This window comes from Poecile atricapillus, chromosome 1, assembly GCF_030490865.1.
Source record: "Poecile atricapillus isolate bPoeAtr1 chromosome 1, bPoeAtr1.hap1, whole genome shotgun sequence".
In the NCBI taxonomy this organism is placed as follows: domain Eukaryota; kingdom Metazoa; phylum Chordata; class Aves; order Passeriformes; family Paridae; genus Poecile; species Poecile atricapillus.
Window position 1 is genome coordinate 175,771,504 of NC_081249.1, and position 17,372 is coordinate 175,788,875.

The window sequence follows — 17,372 nt, forward strand, 5'->3', positions numbered from 1 at the left end:
ACTCTCCTTGGCCACATCTGGGATCTGCTACACGATGCACGGAGCAGGAATTTCCACCCTGTCTCCAGAACACTGGTCCTGCACCCCGGGCTGATCAGGCACCACACCAACCTCCCCGTTCATTGCAGATACCTGGTGACTTCGATTAAATCATGCCTGAAATCTGAAATGTAAATCAGGTGGGGAAGGCATTAATGGCAGCAATGTAAAGGCTCAGTGCAAACCTTCCCAAAATGAACTGTCCTGACCTTGGCTGGGCTGACAATGAAAGTGTGACATCATGTGCAAACGAGCTCTAAATTCAAACCAGGTGCCGGGATCTGCTGCCTGGCGTCGTGGGGCTGCCCTGAGTGCGAGCAGGGATGCTGGGGGCAGGAGAAAGGCTGAGCAAGGACAGGACACACTCAGCAGCAAAACAGCCAGAGCAGCACAGGACAGAATTCTGCACTGCAATGAAAATGCTGCGATTTCTGCTCTTTGCTGCCAGTTCCACTTGGGGCTAGCAGCGTTAAATAGTTGCTGATATTCATGTCCAGGTGTGTGAGTGTTCCTACAGCTCTGGAATCAATCCAGCAGCACAATAATGAGCGTTTTTTCCATGTTTGCTTATAGTCAGGACTGCCTTGGACCTTGCAAAGTGCTTGGAGCTGCCCTCACAGGACACAGCTATTGGAGAGCACGGTGACTTACAGCCACAGAGCACATCCACGCTTCAGAGCCCCTCCTGGCCAGCCATCGCTCCTCTGCTGCTGCCCCTGGGGAAATGATCCCCATGACTGACCCTCACCTTGCTGAACAAGAAGGCCCTTCCCAAAGGGTCTCCACGAGCAGTTTCTCACCCCATTATGCACTGCCAGGCCAGCTGCCCACCCTTTCCCCACATCCCAGAGGCAGTGCTGGCACAGAGCTGTGCAGGCACAGCCCCTGAGATAAACTCTGCTGGTTCCTGCTCACAGGGGGGACCAGATCAGCGCAGAAGAAGCAGGTTTGCTGTCCATGAACCAATTCCTGGGAGGACAATAACCGCATTTCTCATTTTTTCTGCATCCTGGTGTTTTGGAGAGCACAGTCCAAAGAGTAAAATCCATCACTGGGAGCAGACTGGCCTGGGAGGGGCAGCTGGAACATTTCAGGATGTGCTGCAGAACATCACCTGCACAACAGAGTGGGGATCACACACAACTGTGTAGAGTGTAAACTGTTCTTTATTTCTTGCTGGTCATTTTTTGGAACATGCCCTGGCTGTTCCACAATGATCCTGAGGCAAAAAGAACTCAGAAAATCTGTTGTACAACACAAAGGTTTGACACGAGCTGGGCAATTTTTTCATCCAGAGCATTATTAATTTCTTTTGGGAATTCCATTTCCACATGAAGCGTGGCTGAGTGAACACTACTGAAGCACACAAATACCAAGACCACCACCACAAACAGCAGAAATTACACAGCACTTTTATAATACTGAAAATTCTCTCCCACTGGCAGTTAAACATGTCCAAAGGTTTCTTTGTATGGAGAGCAGCTACAATGAACAGTCTCAACTTCAAAATCAACTGGAAAACAATGATTTCAGGTAAAGTGTTAAATTAAATCTGACTAGAAAAGGAGTTCTACAATAATCCTAGTTTTGAGCAGTGTTGTTTGGCAATCTCCTTCCTGCCAGCCTGGTTACAAAAACCACTCTTCACACCCAGCTTACCACAGTCCAGCTGAAACTTGAGCAGCCTCCAAATGGACAAGGAATGGAAATAGGAGAAAAAGAGAAAATAAAGTACACCAATTAATTTTCATCTCTCACATTGTTCTTCCTGCTCAACTGGGGAAAGGGAACCTTTCCAAGTGAGTTCAGAAATGCTGTGGGTCCCTTCATCCATTCCTGTCAAGTCTTCAGTGAAGAAGGCTGGAAAATGCTGATGACAGGCAATAAAGTAGAATCACTGAAATTCATAAAATCTGGAAATTTGGAAGAAAAAATATCTGTATGCAAGAATAATGAAGAAAATATTTGTCAGCATTTAAATGAACTGTTTCAAACTGGAGGCCTCTTCTGCTCAAAAACTTCATGGAAGTGCACAATTGTAGAAAAACCCTTGAGAGACACAATGTGCAGCCATGGGAGATGAGAAGGATAAATTATTCTGGTTTTTCATTGTGGACAACACTCATACCTTCTAAATTTGGGAACACAAATTCTTTTTCTGCCCCTCTCTTCCTCCCTCCATATTTTAAGTTATAAACTACAGAAACTCTGAACTAGCAGCATTTCTAGTTCTTTTTCAGATGAAAGGTAACAGGCATTCTGTAAACCCCTGTGCTCTCCTTTCTGCACCACAGCCAAAATGTAATAATAGAGCTCAGCAGAGCTGTGAATTGCTTCCATTCATCCTCATCAAGTATTTACCTCATACACTGGAATTCATCATTCCAAAGTCCACCTATCAGGAGAGTCAGTCTATAGCCAGGCTAGTTAGGATAATATCCAAGGATTAAAAACAATACTGTAGTGATTTCTGCAGCACCACAGGAATCCACTGTAAAATTAACACTGTATTTCAGGTATTTTTGCAGTCACATTTTCAAGATGATGCACACAAACCAAACTGCCTGAGGGCAACAGAGCATTACAGTGCACAGTAAGACTCAGCTTTTCCAGGGAAAGGAGGGAAGAGCAAAAGCTTAGCAAAGCTTTGCCAACTTTCTGTCCCCTCACAGATAATCTAAGTATTCAGACTTAAACATTATTGGTCAGTTTAAAATAAAAGTGACTGCAGTAATGACCTGCCGGTGCAACTCAACAGTATGTTACAAGAGCAGATAATAAATGAGAAACAATTTCCATAAAATTTCTAATAAATACACTCCCTATATTCTAGTGTCTGACAAAAATCCCTGAGTTAATTCTCATCAGTGTAAGGTCTCCTGTTTTACAAAGAAGTTTTAGTTCAGTCAGGCAGAAAATCACTTCCTGATGTGCAGCTGTCAGTGCTGACTCAAGGTACACTTTCACAATATATATATTTATTTCCACAGCAGTGCCAGAGATTCCATGAGCATCTGAATCCTTGCAATGTAACAAAGTCTTTGAGACTCAGCTATCAGAGAGCAGCCACAGGCGGGAAGGCACCTACACCTGGCTAGCAGGAGTTTAAATTGGAAAAATAAAGGCAAGTTCATCTTTTAGGCAGATAACATTACGTCTTGTGGTCACATTGGTTTTCTGCAGGGTAACCATGCTGACAGGAGCTGCTGACAGGAGCCACTGCCAGTGCCACAGGAGGGGCTGGGAACTCCTAGCCAGGAGTGGATGTGGTGTTTCTGGTGCTGCTGAACTATCACATGGCTCACCTGAAGTCAAGAAACCTCTGCTAGAAACTTTATTATAAAAATAACTGCAGTCTTTGCCAGGGATCTTTTTCTACCAAGTTTCTGAGTTAGTTCCCTGGTTTCACCACATGTGTTTGTATCGAAATTAAACTCCTAAGCAGAAGGATAATTCCAAGCAAAAAGGATTTCTGAAGCAGTACTAACCTGCACCACCTGGGTGCTTTCAGGCCATCCATCAAAAATGAAAAGTAACTTCTGAGAGTGCCAACTGATCTATTGGCATGAGAAATTCTGGTCTGTCAGCTCAGGACTAGAGAAGGTGATTCCAACTCTGCTATTTGCTGTTCCTCCCCTTTAGACAGGAAAGGATCAAGCACATTCAGTCAGCCTTTGCTTCCTTAGGGCATGAAATCTCTGAAGAGATAAGGCCACTTTAGGGCCATCAGATCCCACCTGATAGAAGCAAATGCTAAAAACCTCACCTTGGTCTCAGCCACTGCTTTCAATCTACTAAAATAAGGAACTTTTCTTGTGGGAAAGACCATCTCAAAAAAAGCCCTGTTGGTGTTGAAAATTGCATTCTCATTCAGGGGGCTAAAAAAAAAAGGAATTATAAAAGACTACATGGAAGTTCACAGACATCTGAGGTAAAATTAGGGTTCTACAAAAATAAAATTTCCCCTTGTTTTCAACTGATGCAGATTTTCATCTTCTAAGACCAAATCTTCTCTGACACAGAAAAGAACATAAAATATAGAACCACTTTAGTTCAAACCTGAAACATTAGTAAAAATGGGAAGAGAGAAAAAGAGAACAGTCACTTGGAGGAATACTGAGGTACTTTGAGTACTACTCAAAAGCAGATATAAATTGAAAAATTTATTATTATTAACTGCAAAATGAAAACACCAAAATGAAATGCTACTAAAAGCTATTATGCTTGATGGGCAAAGCTTGTTAATTTGAAAATTACATCAGGATGATTCAAGTGTGCTGATGTAGAAAAACTGTATTTTAAAAAACAATTAACAAATATTATCATGACATGCCCATTAAACTGAGCTAAGGCAGTTGGTCTCTGGATCCATCTTAGGATAAATTAGGGTAAACACTTGGAATCAACAAGTTCTTAATGTGAACTGGCTGAAATTTTGGAAATTAAACAATACAAGTCCTTCAAGGATTAGGACAATGTGCATTATTTTATGTGTATATGTCACATTATGCACAAAAAGACTGATGTAATGTCTATTCACCTTGCTGTCTTGAAAGGACAAGTTATTTCAAGTTTCTGCCTTGTTCACCATGTGCCCTAAACCATTTTTTGCATTGCAGATATTCTCAAGACCTTTTTATCTGTCATTTTTACATCATCAAAAAGTCATATTTTAGAATGGCAAAGAAGAATTGCCCAGTAACTGAAGAGAGTGACTCAAAATTAAAGAAGGACCATCAGTAATGGAGCTGAAAAGAGCATTACTTCTTCCACTGGCTGCTTTGGTCAGTGTTCCTTTAGGATGCCCAGCACTCATTGCAGCAGTGTTGGCACCTCTCTGGTTCTTGCTGTCCTCCTGAAGCTCAGTTCAGACAGTGCCAAAAGCTGTTATTCAGCAACCCAATTGAAAATTATTAGAACCAAACTGAGAAGGCCGAGACAAATGCCAAAAATAACCAAGGCACATGCCTGTGAAGAAAGAAAAGCAAAAATTAATGTTTTGCTGAAAGAAACATTTTACATGTCCAAGGCTTATGAGAGTCCAAAAGAACAGGTATAAATAGTATCTTAAAATTATCTGAAATGTTTCAAATTACTCAGTCTTCAAACACAAAGTATCTGCTTAGTGGGAAACTAAACCAAGCCTGGGAGTTTCACTGGGAGCTCCTGGAGCAGTCTGGTTTCCCTGCTCACACTATTCATCTGCACAAAAAATAATTTGCCCTTTACAACTCTAAACAAATTGAGAAACTGATTCATATTTTACTCAAAATACAATTAAAATTACAATGGATTTCTTACATTTTTGAATAGTCAGATGATAACAAAACTGTAGTTCAAGAAACTGCAGCTTGCTGATTTATAACAAGTCCCCAAATCTGCTGGAACCAGTCATGACTTTAGACAGTCAGAGGCCATTATTATTAGATTTTCTTTCAGATTCCCTGTTTTGTCAATACAAGAGCAGCCCCATGAATCATAAGAATGGCAAAAAGAAAATGTATAAACAGCTTGTCAGCATTTTGGCCACTGCCATGAAGCTGCTCCACTGAGCAATGGTTAAAATGAAGACATTAAGTTGCAGTGCAAAAAGCAGGCTCCTGCACAAACTCCAATCCAGATCTTAACCTACTACAACAAAAGAGAAATCACAAAGAGGAGAAAAAAAATTGCAAAAAGGAAGAGAATAAAAAAAAAAAGGAAAAAAAAAAAAAGTTTTTTACAAAGTCTTTTATAGAAAACAAGCACAAAACAGGTAAAAACTGAGTAGAAACTGGATTAAAAGTCAACATCTGAAAACTATAGAGAAAAGCACATACTCAGATCAATGGTCCAGTACTTGGACACACTGCCTGCCAAAAACCTCTGGTGAAGAAGGAGTTTCAAAAAGACCAGAGCTACCAGGAAGGATGAAAGAAAATGCTCACAGATTTTGTGAGCTGCAATGAAAACAAGAGCTCTGCCCCTCTCATTGTGTGCTCCACTGTGTATTAAAATGCATTCAAAATGAGCCTGTTTAAATATTATTAGTGCAAATGAAAAAATAGAAAACATACCCCAAGTTTCTGTGGTGATATAAAGTCCTCTCTGTTAAGTTTAAGATAAAATAGTCCAGGATATACAAAAAGCAGACATGTTGATGTGGTTGAACCTTTAAAAGCCAGAAAGTAAGATTTTGTTTAGAGAATACTGAAGTACATTGCAGAATCATATATGAATTTCTTGAAGTTAAAATAAAAACCAAGAAAACCAACCACCACAAGAACTTACCAACCACTCCAAACACATTTTTAATGTCTGGCACGTACATTGCAAACAGAACAACAACTGCATTCAGTGTTAAGGTGACAAGGATATGGCAAATCCATGACCCAGGAATATGAGAGAAAAATACCATCAACACAGCTTTCCTTGCCTGCACAATACAAAGACAAACATTGTGTGGGTAAATACATACAGACACACACATATTTTTTGATCTTATCTCAATTTCATAACCTTAAGAATTACATCATTCCAGATGTGAAAGAACCTTTTAAAAATCAAAATGCCAGAAGCTTAGTAATAGTTTAATGCTTTGTCTTTCTGTAGTGTAGAATGTAATTTATTAAGTAATTTATTGCTTTAATTAAAGCAAGATTTATCACGTGGCCATTAGTCTTAAGAAATTACTGGTCCTTTCCTTTTTTGGAGAGACAAAAGAAGGCCTGGGGGATAGTGCTTTGTTTCTTTGAAAATGCCTGGTAGCAAATGTCAGCATGTTGCTAACAGATACATAATCTATACAGTGCTTCCATACACAGAGTTTTGCCTGCACAATTTTTGGTCCTAAATGAATGAATTTCAATTCTACCACAGTATTGATAAACTAAACTAGGGTTTTGGGTTTTTTTTTTTTGTGAAATAGGTCTGTATGTGTTTTTAATTTACAACTAAATTGAGTTTCAAGTATAAGTGTGTTTGTGTGTGGGTGCGTGCATGTAGAAAGGAAAAACCAAGTCAGCAAAACTCAATTTAAGAGAAAAAAAAAATCAAACTAAATAAACTTTGGAAGTTCTGAATTCTCTAAATTAAAAACAATGCTGTGGGCTAGTTTTAATCTGAAATCTGTCTCAAGAGCGCAAATTAGCTTAGTGGTTAGTTGTTATTTTGGAGCTTTCATGGAACATATGCAAATATGTGGTCTTTGATCAATCACTTGACAAGTGAATAAGATACACAAAACTAGATGTGACTCAAGAATTGCAGTCTGCAAAACATTAGTGACCAGTGCTCACTGCCAGCTCCAGAGCTTCAGGAATACTCACTGGGAAATGGATTAGAGGCACTGTCAGGAGCACAGCAAACAGAATGGCTGCTCTCACAGTCATGATGATGGTATCATGGGGCAGGTACCTGGAGTAACCTTGCAGCAGCTCAGAGTCCACTCTGTCTGAAAACAAGACAAATTAATTGCTTTCTTAATCACTGGAAAGCAAAGGTAATTAGCAAGGAATATTAAGGTGAGATTCAAATGGATCCATCTGCTTGGGGGACACAGATACACTCTGGCATTACTGATACACTAGGATGCAAAATCTTCAGGGAAATGAGAAACTTCAGGAGGCAAGACCAGGCAGAGCCTCTGTTGAAGCAAAAGATGCCTAAAGAAAAGACACAAACCTGAAGGAAACATCATAAATAAAAGAAAAGAGGAAATTTAACAGCAAAACTCAGAGCACTGAGAGTGGTCTGCTACCCTGATTTTTTTTTATTTATTTTTTTTTTAATCTTAACTCTGCTTTTCTGGACTTCAGAATGGACTGAAATTTTCAAAGTCTGGTCATCCTGTGAAGTTTCAAATTCACAGAAAACAGAAGAAACCATCTGAACCACAGAGAGATGAAACATGCCTCATTTCAAAGAGGAAACTCTTCTTTTGTTTCCAATTTAAAATAAAATGTTTTACATTTTCTCAGACTAGTGTTTTAGGAACAGGGAACAGACTTTCTCTGTTTAAAGAAGTAAGTTAATTAAACAAGACAACCAAAAAGTGAAAAGGAGAAGCAGCTTCCAAGGGGAAAAAACCAAACCAACCAAACAAAACAATTCTCTTACAGAGACACCCACTCTTGATTCCAGCATTTCAGGCTCTTGAGTCTTAGAGTTACTAAAAGAAATCAAGCCAGCAGAAAACCAAAAGCATTCCCAGTGAAACTGACTGAAAGGCCACAGTCAAGACAGGGTCTGGTCCCAAAGAAATCACGGCAGTAAAGGTAACAGGAACTGGGATGGCTTCCAGGACTATTTTTCTTTCCTCTTTTTTTCCCTCCCCCTTCTTATTAAGATTTCATCTGGACAGATGATTACCCTGCACTGCCTACTGAGCCTCTCTGAGCTGCACTTAAATTTATATTCTCCAACAAACTCATGGAGACAGTCAGGAGACAGCAATAGTGGCCAGTAGACTATTAGGGCCTGTGAGACCACCTCCCCCCCCCCATACAATTTTCCTAAGGTTTCTGGATATCTATGGAATATTTTCAGACATGCTTACACTTGGGGGTAAAAGGTGCAAAAGTCCCTAAAAATCTGGAACTATTAGATGCTGAAAGCCAATATTCATGGTGTTTTGTCAGCCACCATCTCATCCTCACAATCAAGAATTATAAAACACTTGAAAGGAGAGAAAATCCTAATCAGAACTTTCATCTTACTGCCTTTCAGTCTCCTGTAAGAATTTTTATTCATTCCAATCAATGAAGATTAGCATGTGATCATCTCATAATAATGAGTTTTCAGAAGATATCAGAAGGATCCTCATGGATGACTGCAATGCATTTATGTGACAGCACTGGTATGAAACTACAACAGAATCAGCAAGTAGAGGAAATTCAATAAACCAGTTGTGTTATCATTGCTGTATGAAACAGACACTCACCTACCTCTGCCAGGGCTGTGATGGACCTTTAAAAAAGCCCACTGTGTAGATAAGGGGTCTGAAATCTTTCTGTGCACTTGGGAAGTACAAGAATGCCAGACAGTAGAAGTCATCTATGTTTAAACTCTACTAAAAATCTGTACCCAGAAGTATTTACAAGTGCAAATGTAGAGTAATGAAATTGGTACTGCAGCACACTGTCACCTAAACTCTATGGCAAATGAAAATGCCTGTAGAATTTGGCAGGCCAAGTGTGATACCCCACCCACTCTTCTGACTGGTAACAAAAAGGTACAGCTACTTCATCAACTATCAACATTTCTAAGGAATGTGCACTTCTTGCTTCAGTTCATGTATCAAACAGACACATTTCTGGCTCAGGAACTGCATGTGCTGGAAAACCCAGTTCAAAGCCTATCCTTTTGATATTTTAAAATCTGAGGGTTCAAGTGTACTAATGCCTGAAGCATCCCAAGCAGAAGACATTTACCATTTATCATTAACCTTTGTTCTAAGGAATATTTGAAGAATACTCTTACCATAAAATGTCAGGTACCCAAAGAGAGCAGACATGAAGTAAATTAGGAAACTCAGACCAATTCCTGTGACAGTTACACTCTGCATTCTCCTTTTGGATGGACTAAAATGGAAAAAGAAAAGGAAATCAGTGTTGTTTTATCTGTACTGAGGATGATTAAACACAGCACTATCTATATAGTACCTTGCCTATCATCAGGAAGTACTGGCCTAATATAAGGCCACTGAGCATTCACTGAGGTCTGTGCTCTCACTGATATTTAGGGGGTGTAAAAGTATTTTTAATCTGGTAATTAAAAGGACACTTTTCAAGCAGACAATTTAACACTGACACCATTTGTATGGAATTCAGACATCCCAGTGTTTCTTTTAAGAGAAAATTGGGATTTACACAGGATGATACCTATTCAGAGCCAGGAACAGAATCTGTCAAAAACCCTCACTGGATCAGGTATGGCCAAATGCAGATTCAGTTACAGCAATAAAAACTGACTACTAAAGTACCTTAGCAAATGACCTTTTTTTTTTCCCCTGATTGTCCAGGGCAGGACAATATCCTGACATTGATGATGGAACCACACTTGCTACTTTTCTCCCCTCTAAGAGAGAAAAAGCCAGTACAGACTAAAACTACATTTCCCAAAACCATGAAAGCTCCTCATTCTGCAGTGTTTGATGGCAGGATAAATTACTCAGGATAAATTTGGGGAAAGTATTGCAAAGAATGGTTATAATTATATTTCAATATTGCATGTGTTCATACATTACCTTTGGAGCTCACAATAGATTGGCAAGACTGAGGTATGGCACAGGAAAGAGAAGGCCATAGTTGGTATTGCATAAGCACTCTGAAAGAAAACATCTTGTAAGTTGCTTGCTGTTATTACTGGTTGGAAAAATATCTGTATGAACTCAGAATTCAGTTCAAGTGTTGGAAGTCAGTGGAAATATTTCCAGATGAATACTTCGAGATAAATCTTCACAAGGCAGAAACTGTGTCTCTGAATCAGTTCACAAAAATCCAACCTTTTCAAGTCATGTAAGTTCAAGTGGACATAGCTCAGTTTCATCATCAGAAGAAGTCATGCTGCCTATAAGCCAAAAACTGGAAGATTCTTTTTTGACTACACTGAAGCCAAGTACTTATGTAGAAAGAGCAGGATGTGTCCCAGAGCCAATGCATCATTTGTGAAATTCTCTAAGTTTTCCAAATTCTAATATCCATGGCTACCTGTCAAATTACTGATTCCTTCACCCTGACCTCACTATTGCATTACTCCTTCAGAAAAATTTGGATAAAACAGAAAATATAACATGCTTTGGCATCTTAAATTTTAAGACAGTTATGTAATTAAAGATGCAGCCACACAATTAGTGGTGTATTATTCTAAAAATCTGTAATAAAAGAGATGAGTCATCTAGTACAGCTTACTGTAATTGCCAAGTAGAATAAGCTGAACTACTACAAACACTTTTGTGCTGAAATAAGCAGGCCTGTACTGGTAAAGATATGCCACTTTTTATTGATAAAGCTAATATTAAAAAAAGAAGCAGAGATGAGTCCCAAGATTCTCCAAAGCACAAAAGGCCAGAATCTCACAGTTGACATTTCTGGTCAAAGCACCATTTTTTCTTTGATCTACAGGTAACATTTGTCTGATGTTTGCATTGCCCAAGCCTTTTTTTTTTTTCCCTTTTTCTTGAGGGAAGTAGGATGGACTTTTGTTTTTTTCAGACAAATGCTGCCACATCCGTCCTAAATCTCACCACAGGGCTATCCCAGATTAACCTTTTTCCTTTCCTCTTCACCCCACAGAGACCAGGGTTCTACATGGCATCTCCTCTTCTGCAAGTTTTAATGGGTGGTTACTTGACTTAAACATCACATTAACTAACAAATACCAGAGCTGGCACCCAAGAGATGCACAAGATTGCATCAGGCCTGAAGAACCCACTTCAGGTAAGGGAAAACTAAGGTTAGGTCCAGGCAGTGTCAGTGCTCTACCCTGCCAGGAACTAAGAGCACACAGCCAAGTAGCACCAACTTCCAGCTGAGGGCACATTAAGTTGGCTTGATCTGATTGCATGATGAGGCTGACCACTGCTCCATCTGTTATACTTTCTTCTTTGGTCATATTTCCAAAATATTTTCATAAATGCTAATTTGGACAGTCAGCTCTCATACAAAAAAAAAAAAAAAAAGTGAGACTGGATAACACTTGGCAGCAGGTCCAGAAAATATTTCAGCAGCCCATAACGAGTTTTACACAAGGACAGCTTACCCTAGGTAAGGTTTAAACCCCAATTTTTTAAAAACCACCACCCCCCTTTAAGTTTGTGTATTGTTAATAGAGATTACCTCTTTTGAAAGATGAAAGAGCTTTGCTTTACAATCCCCAGTAGAATTGGAAACCTGCAAAACATAAATGAAAAAAAGAAAAAAGGCATAATGAAAGAATAAGCCCAAACCACAGACATGAAACTTTTCAGATTGTGATGATTAATAAAAGAAGGAATTTAAATTGCAAGCCATTCTGAAAGTGTTAATGTAAAAAAAGCATTACAGTTTACTAGTAAAATTAGAACTTCAAACCAGCATGCACTTTACCTGTAAAGTTTCTACGGCACTACTCAGAGGTAGAGGACAAGGGATCGACCATTTTTTAATCATAACCTGCAGAGACAGCGTATTTCATGTATGAATGATATCCTAAAAATCAGTTTTCAATTTAGATACACATAGCTGAAGTATCAGCCTGTTGGAACACACAGCAGGGAGCTGCACCCCCAGTAAATTACCAGGCCTGCCTGGCAGACAGGCCACCAGAAGGAGACTGGACAGAAAAGCCTGTCAGTGCCATTCCACCCAGCTGCTCACCCTGCACAGCTGGCAGCCTTATGGCCCAGGGATCTGGAGGTGGGGCACTGCAATGGGCTCTGACATGAGCTGAAATACAACCAGCACTCCCCAGCCACTCTCCCTGGGCTCCACACCAAGGGCCTCCCGGCCGGAATTGCTGCTGCGTTAGCGATCCCAGGCTCGCGCCCGGAGCGCACAAACCCTCAACAGAGATAGAGCAGAGCCTAGGGCTAATCTTAAAAGGCAGAAACATATGGTTTGGACTAGAAAGCAAAGGAAAAACAATAAATGCAATTATTGTCCCAGAATGTCATTGGGCCTTCAGCTACACCCTGCTGGTTTAGGGACTGCCAAGTAACAGGGCTGAAAATCAAAGGGAAATTAAACTAAGAAATGTTACCTCCTTTTTCAGGAGCCCAGTTTAAAATGATAGTTGCATTTCTCTCCTCACCCTAATTAATTTCCTATTGTAGTTTCCTGGCTTTAGAGGTTATAATTCTTTTGAAGCCTAGAGCAAATAATTAAAAACTTAATTAAAGACTCAGATTCACGAGAAGAATAACATGCAAGGGAGCTCTTCTCCTGGCTCAGAGAACTGTGCTTTGCATGCTGCCAAGTGGTGTTTCCCAGAGGATTAGATACTCCCTCTTGTCACCAGTGCCAGGAGAGACAAACAAATATTACCTCTGGCCAAAATGTGGGGAAAGAAAACTGTGGGTACAGGGCAGGCTGAGTGCACCGTGGCAGTAACACATTTTAAACTGCACAAGAGCAGCTCACTCTAGGTATGGAACTAGGTGGGAGCCTGCTCAACAGCAGCCTGCAAACACCAAACACTAAAATATTATTTGGGCCTGGGTTGTATTTAAAGGCACCCAGACAGAGGAAGGCTTTGAAGGCTCCAAAGCAGTCAGCTTTGTGGGAACACCCCCACTCCAGTCTAAAGCTGGAATAGGCACTGCAAAGGGACATGGAGCTGGAGGGCAAGGTTGGGGAAAGTAAAATGTGCCTGGCAGTGGTGAGGGGAAGTTTTCCTGCAAGCTAAAGAGCAAAGATATATATAAACATTGCAGAGGGAGGAGCAGACAAGCCAAACCTAAAAGGCTGGAGAACATTTTTCTAAAATAAATTTAAGACAGATTAAGAACAGACTGAAGTGGAAATAAAAGAAGACAAAATAAAATGTACTAGGTGCATTTAAAACATCTGTATTTATATTTTCCCACCTGTTTAATTATTCAAATGTATTTGGGTTGAAATCTAATGAGTTTCCCCAACAGGAAAGGATTTTTAAGCTGGCAGCACAGCCCAGTGAGCTGAGCAGTTGTACAGGCACCACAACCCTCCTCTAGAACTTTAAGCCTATTTAATTTAAACGTTCTTTTGAGTGTAACAAATGTTTGGTTTTAAGTGAAAAGAACTTAAAAATCAAGAGAGATTCTAGTGGAGAAAGGGTATTTTAAGCCCACACCAAAAACACTGGTAAAGATAAAGTGTTCTCAGTGATTTTTGCTATCCTGCAGAGGGAAAAGAAGAATGCCTTTATTCCAGCAGTATTGGCAAAGGAGCTGTCTGTGCAAAACATCATTCATTGCATATGGCAGGTTCCCAATCTGCAACATGTTTTGTTCTGGGAACATAAACAAGAGATTTAGATAAACACCATCAGCAATCATTAACACCTCTGCTGAACAAGCTACCAATAATGCTGTCTCCACACACACAGAAAAAATACAAGCCTGTCTTTACGCTTCACCAATATTTAATAGAGCAAGAGAGGAGTTAATAATAAAAAAATTTCTTTTCCCTGAGTATTCAAGTCAGGGAAGTATTCAACAACTGAGCAACAAAAGTGCTCAGGACCTCAGAGAATCTGGCTTTGAATTAATAGTTACACACACTTGTTTTTCTCCTAGATCAGCTCATCTCAGTGTTTGCAGTATTTTTGCACATAAAGCCTAGAACCAGTTTTTTGGCTTTAAAGAAAGAGCTACTGAGGCACAGAGAGGACATTTGAGACCCAGAACAAAGAAGTCTCCAGCCCTTTGCTCAGTGCACTCCCTGACCAGACTGACCAAGACGTCTCTTTTCTGCAGGCTGCAGTAAAATTGTGGCTTGCTGGCAAAAAGCTGAACAGATGGTGTGCACTTGAAAAGGCACAGAATTACTGTATATGCAAAATATAATTATATCACTTCCATATGACTAACACAGTTCTCTTCTGGAACAAATTAAAACATATCTGCCACACAGAAATTAACAGTGTGCAAACTAAAACACCATTTCAACAGCACATATCACCCACTTCAAAGCAATTAGATATGAAAACTAAACCACATTTAATGCCTTTGACTTTCAGGGCCTGAACAAGTCAAAGGGAATATTCTGTCAAGAGTATTGGTTTTCTGGAAATATCCATAATGGCTTTTAAAAATTTTGACCTGAGTTAGATTTACTGTGGCTGCTGCTTTGCCATTTAACAAGAAAGAGTAAGCACTCAAACTTAACCATTTGATAAAAAATCCAGCAGTCTGTACTCCTTCATTAGCACTTTCTACCCACTTTTTTGATAGAGAATCACAAACTAAAATCTAGTTTAACTCATCCCAACTTGGCATGGCTGCACACAACTCTTGCTTACACATTTGCTTTTTCAGAGACTGAAGTTGTTTTCAAATGCATCCACCCATTACAGCAGCTTTCCTCAGAGATCCATACACATTCCCTTTGAAATCCAGGAGCTGAACAGGTTTTAAAAGCCTTGCAACTTGCTTCAGCCAAAGGCCTATGTCTGCACTATAACTAGTGCTTTTCCTTACCTTTTTTTTTTTTCCAATTTTTTTTTCTTTTAAAGATAAATTTTAGGAGAGAGGTCAAAAGTTAAGGTAATTTATAAATATTACAAATGAATTTCCATTAACTCTGGAGAAGCTGTGGCTGCTTCTCAGTGTTCAGCTTAAGAAGAATACTTCCCAAGGTCCTACAAACACTGCAGCTCTCCAGGGATACCCTAGGGAGATGTTTTGACAGCTTTGAAGTTTGGTTTTATCACATGGTTTAGTTCCTAATGGATTGCCTTGGTCTCCTGGATGGCATGTTTGTTCAACTTGCCTTCAACTCTGTTTATCCCTTTGTAAAACAGGTATTAAATGCAAGTCAATGCAAGCCAGAATGACAGGGCAGAGGGGGAACATTTTTGCCAGGCTCACAAATAAGATTCAAATAGATGACAGAGTGAGAGTAGCTCAGCTGTAGCACATATTACACATATGTATTAATACACTTTTTCCCTGTAAAAAAGAAAAAAAGTGCAACTTAAAGGCAAATTTTCTCTCTTAGATCTGCCTAGCAGGTCTCACTTTTGATATTTGGAAACATCTACCTCACAGGGGCCTTGAGAGGGTGAACATCAGGGTCAAAAACCCCCATATGGCTCAGAGAAAAGAACTTTTCCTTTCAGCTGGAAAGGAGAATAAGGTCATTGACGTATTAATGAATCTTGTAAACTGCCTTAATGAAGTTCTAGTTTTCTTTGCCTTTTTCTGAACTCTGTCACTCCATTATACATGTAAATTTAATTTATTTTGGAGTATATTAAATTTTCTGCTGCACTAGTTGCAGCAAGTAATAGTTAGAAGTTAAGAAAACAGAATTCCATTCCTTTGCTAGTAGGGAAACACAAATATATGTGCCAGCTCCCTTTGCTGCACCATCAGCAAAAAAAAAAAAAAGAATTGTTATATTTACCAGCCCAAAATATAATTATTTTAACTCTTTTCACATGCTTGGAAGTTCATACACATTTCCCAGCCTCAGCAAAACAAATGCAATGTGTCCAAGCAAGCACATACTGAACTTGAAGAAAATTCTAAATTTCACATAAAAAATTGAGGGGGAGGGGAAGACAATTAATTTCAAAACAGGCCTATGAAAACATTCAAACAATAAGGAAAAAAAAAAGGTAAACTGTGCAGAGATTTTTAACTTACCACAAGAGTAAAGTACACCGTAAAGAAAAATGATAAACTACTTGTGTAGCCAAGAAAGCCTGTAAAATAACAGTAAAAATAAAAGAGAATTTATAAGGAAAGTGATCCTAATGTACAGCTAAAGCTTTACATTTTAGGCATGTTTTCTATTACAGTGCTTGGTATCTGGGGCTTAGGACTCAGAATAACAACATTCCAACTGCCTGTCACAGATCATTTATGTAGTTTTGTAGGGCAGAATTAGAACTGGCTTACCACTAATGGCATGCTGTAAGTAAATGCAGCTCTTTAATGTTCTGCTGTAAAGATTTTATTTTAGTATTGCAGACAAAATACTACTGCAACCCAAGTAATAGGTTAACTAGGCAGGGCTGGAAGGCAGAACACACTACAACTTAAGTAATCACCACCACCAGCAGCCCCCCGCCAGTTTAAATAAATAAATAACCCATTAAGGTTTTAAAGTCTTCAGCTGTAATTGCTACTAAAGTAGAATAATATTCGCTTCTCTCCTTTAATTACTCACCAATTTTAGGAAGAAGGGCAAGAGGAAAAACAATGCAGACTGAAGTAAGCAGCAGCAGCAGTCTCCCATCGAGGTACCAAGACCTGTTGGAAATTTGATTTAAGACTGACACAAAGCTCAGGAGTCCTAAAAATATGTTTAATTTAGAACTGTGATCTTAGACAAAGCAACCACTAGGACAAGAAGAAAATAATTTCCTGTCTCACATGCTATTTACAAGAATTTGTACTCGTAGTTTCTACACTGATATAAAACAGCACTCCCAGATAATGATAGAGGAGAGCATCATTCTGTAAGAAACCAGCATTGCAAGCACTGTTCCACAGGCAAGTGTCTGCATAGGTCAGGGGCCTGATGTGTGCCAATTAATATTTCTCATCAGCACAACATGCAAATCCCTGCCTTGATTCACAGCAGTGGTCAGAGGGAAGGGTATTTCATACTCTACAGATTTCCAGCAGAAGTACTTACATAGCACAGTGTGTATCTAAAACTGGATTA

General features: G+C 39.5%; 1 protein-coding gene across 4 annotated transcripts in view; it reads right to left on the bottom strand.

The window, feature by feature from the left end:
- Nucleotides 1-1,193: 1,193 nt before the first annotated feature.
- SLC38A6 (solute carrier family 38 member 6) overlaps nt 1,194-17,372 on the bottom strand; it is a 37,932-nt gene continuing 21,753 nt past the window's right edge. For 3 of the 4 annotated variants that reach the window (XM_058847705.1, XM_058847720.1, XM_058847726.1), the window contains 10 exons: nt 16,872-16,954; nt 16,346-16,404; nt 12,105-12,170; nt 11,856-11,909; nt 10,265-10,344; nt 9,499-9,599; nt 7,347-7,471; nt 6,310-6,454; nt 6,096-6,190; nt 1,194-5,007 (listed from right to left, as the gene is read on the bottom strand). In XM_058847705.1, coding sequence (XP_058703688.1) covers nt 4,927-5,007; nt 6,096-6,190; nt 6,310-6,454; nt 7,347-7,471; nt 9,499-9,599; nt 10,265-10,344; nt 11,856-11,909; nt 12,105-12,170; nt 16,346-16,404; nt 16,872-16,954 — 889 coding nt within the window. In that variant the 3' untranslated portion in view covers nt 1,194-4,926. The remainder of the gene's footprint in view (nt 5,008-6,095; nt 6,191-6,309; nt 6,455-7,346; nt 7,472-9,498; nt 9,600-10,264; nt 10,345-11,855; nt 11,910-12,104; nt 12,171-16,345; nt 16,405-16,871; nt 16,955-17,372) is intronic. The other variant, XR_009278527.1, reaches the window with a different exon arrangement.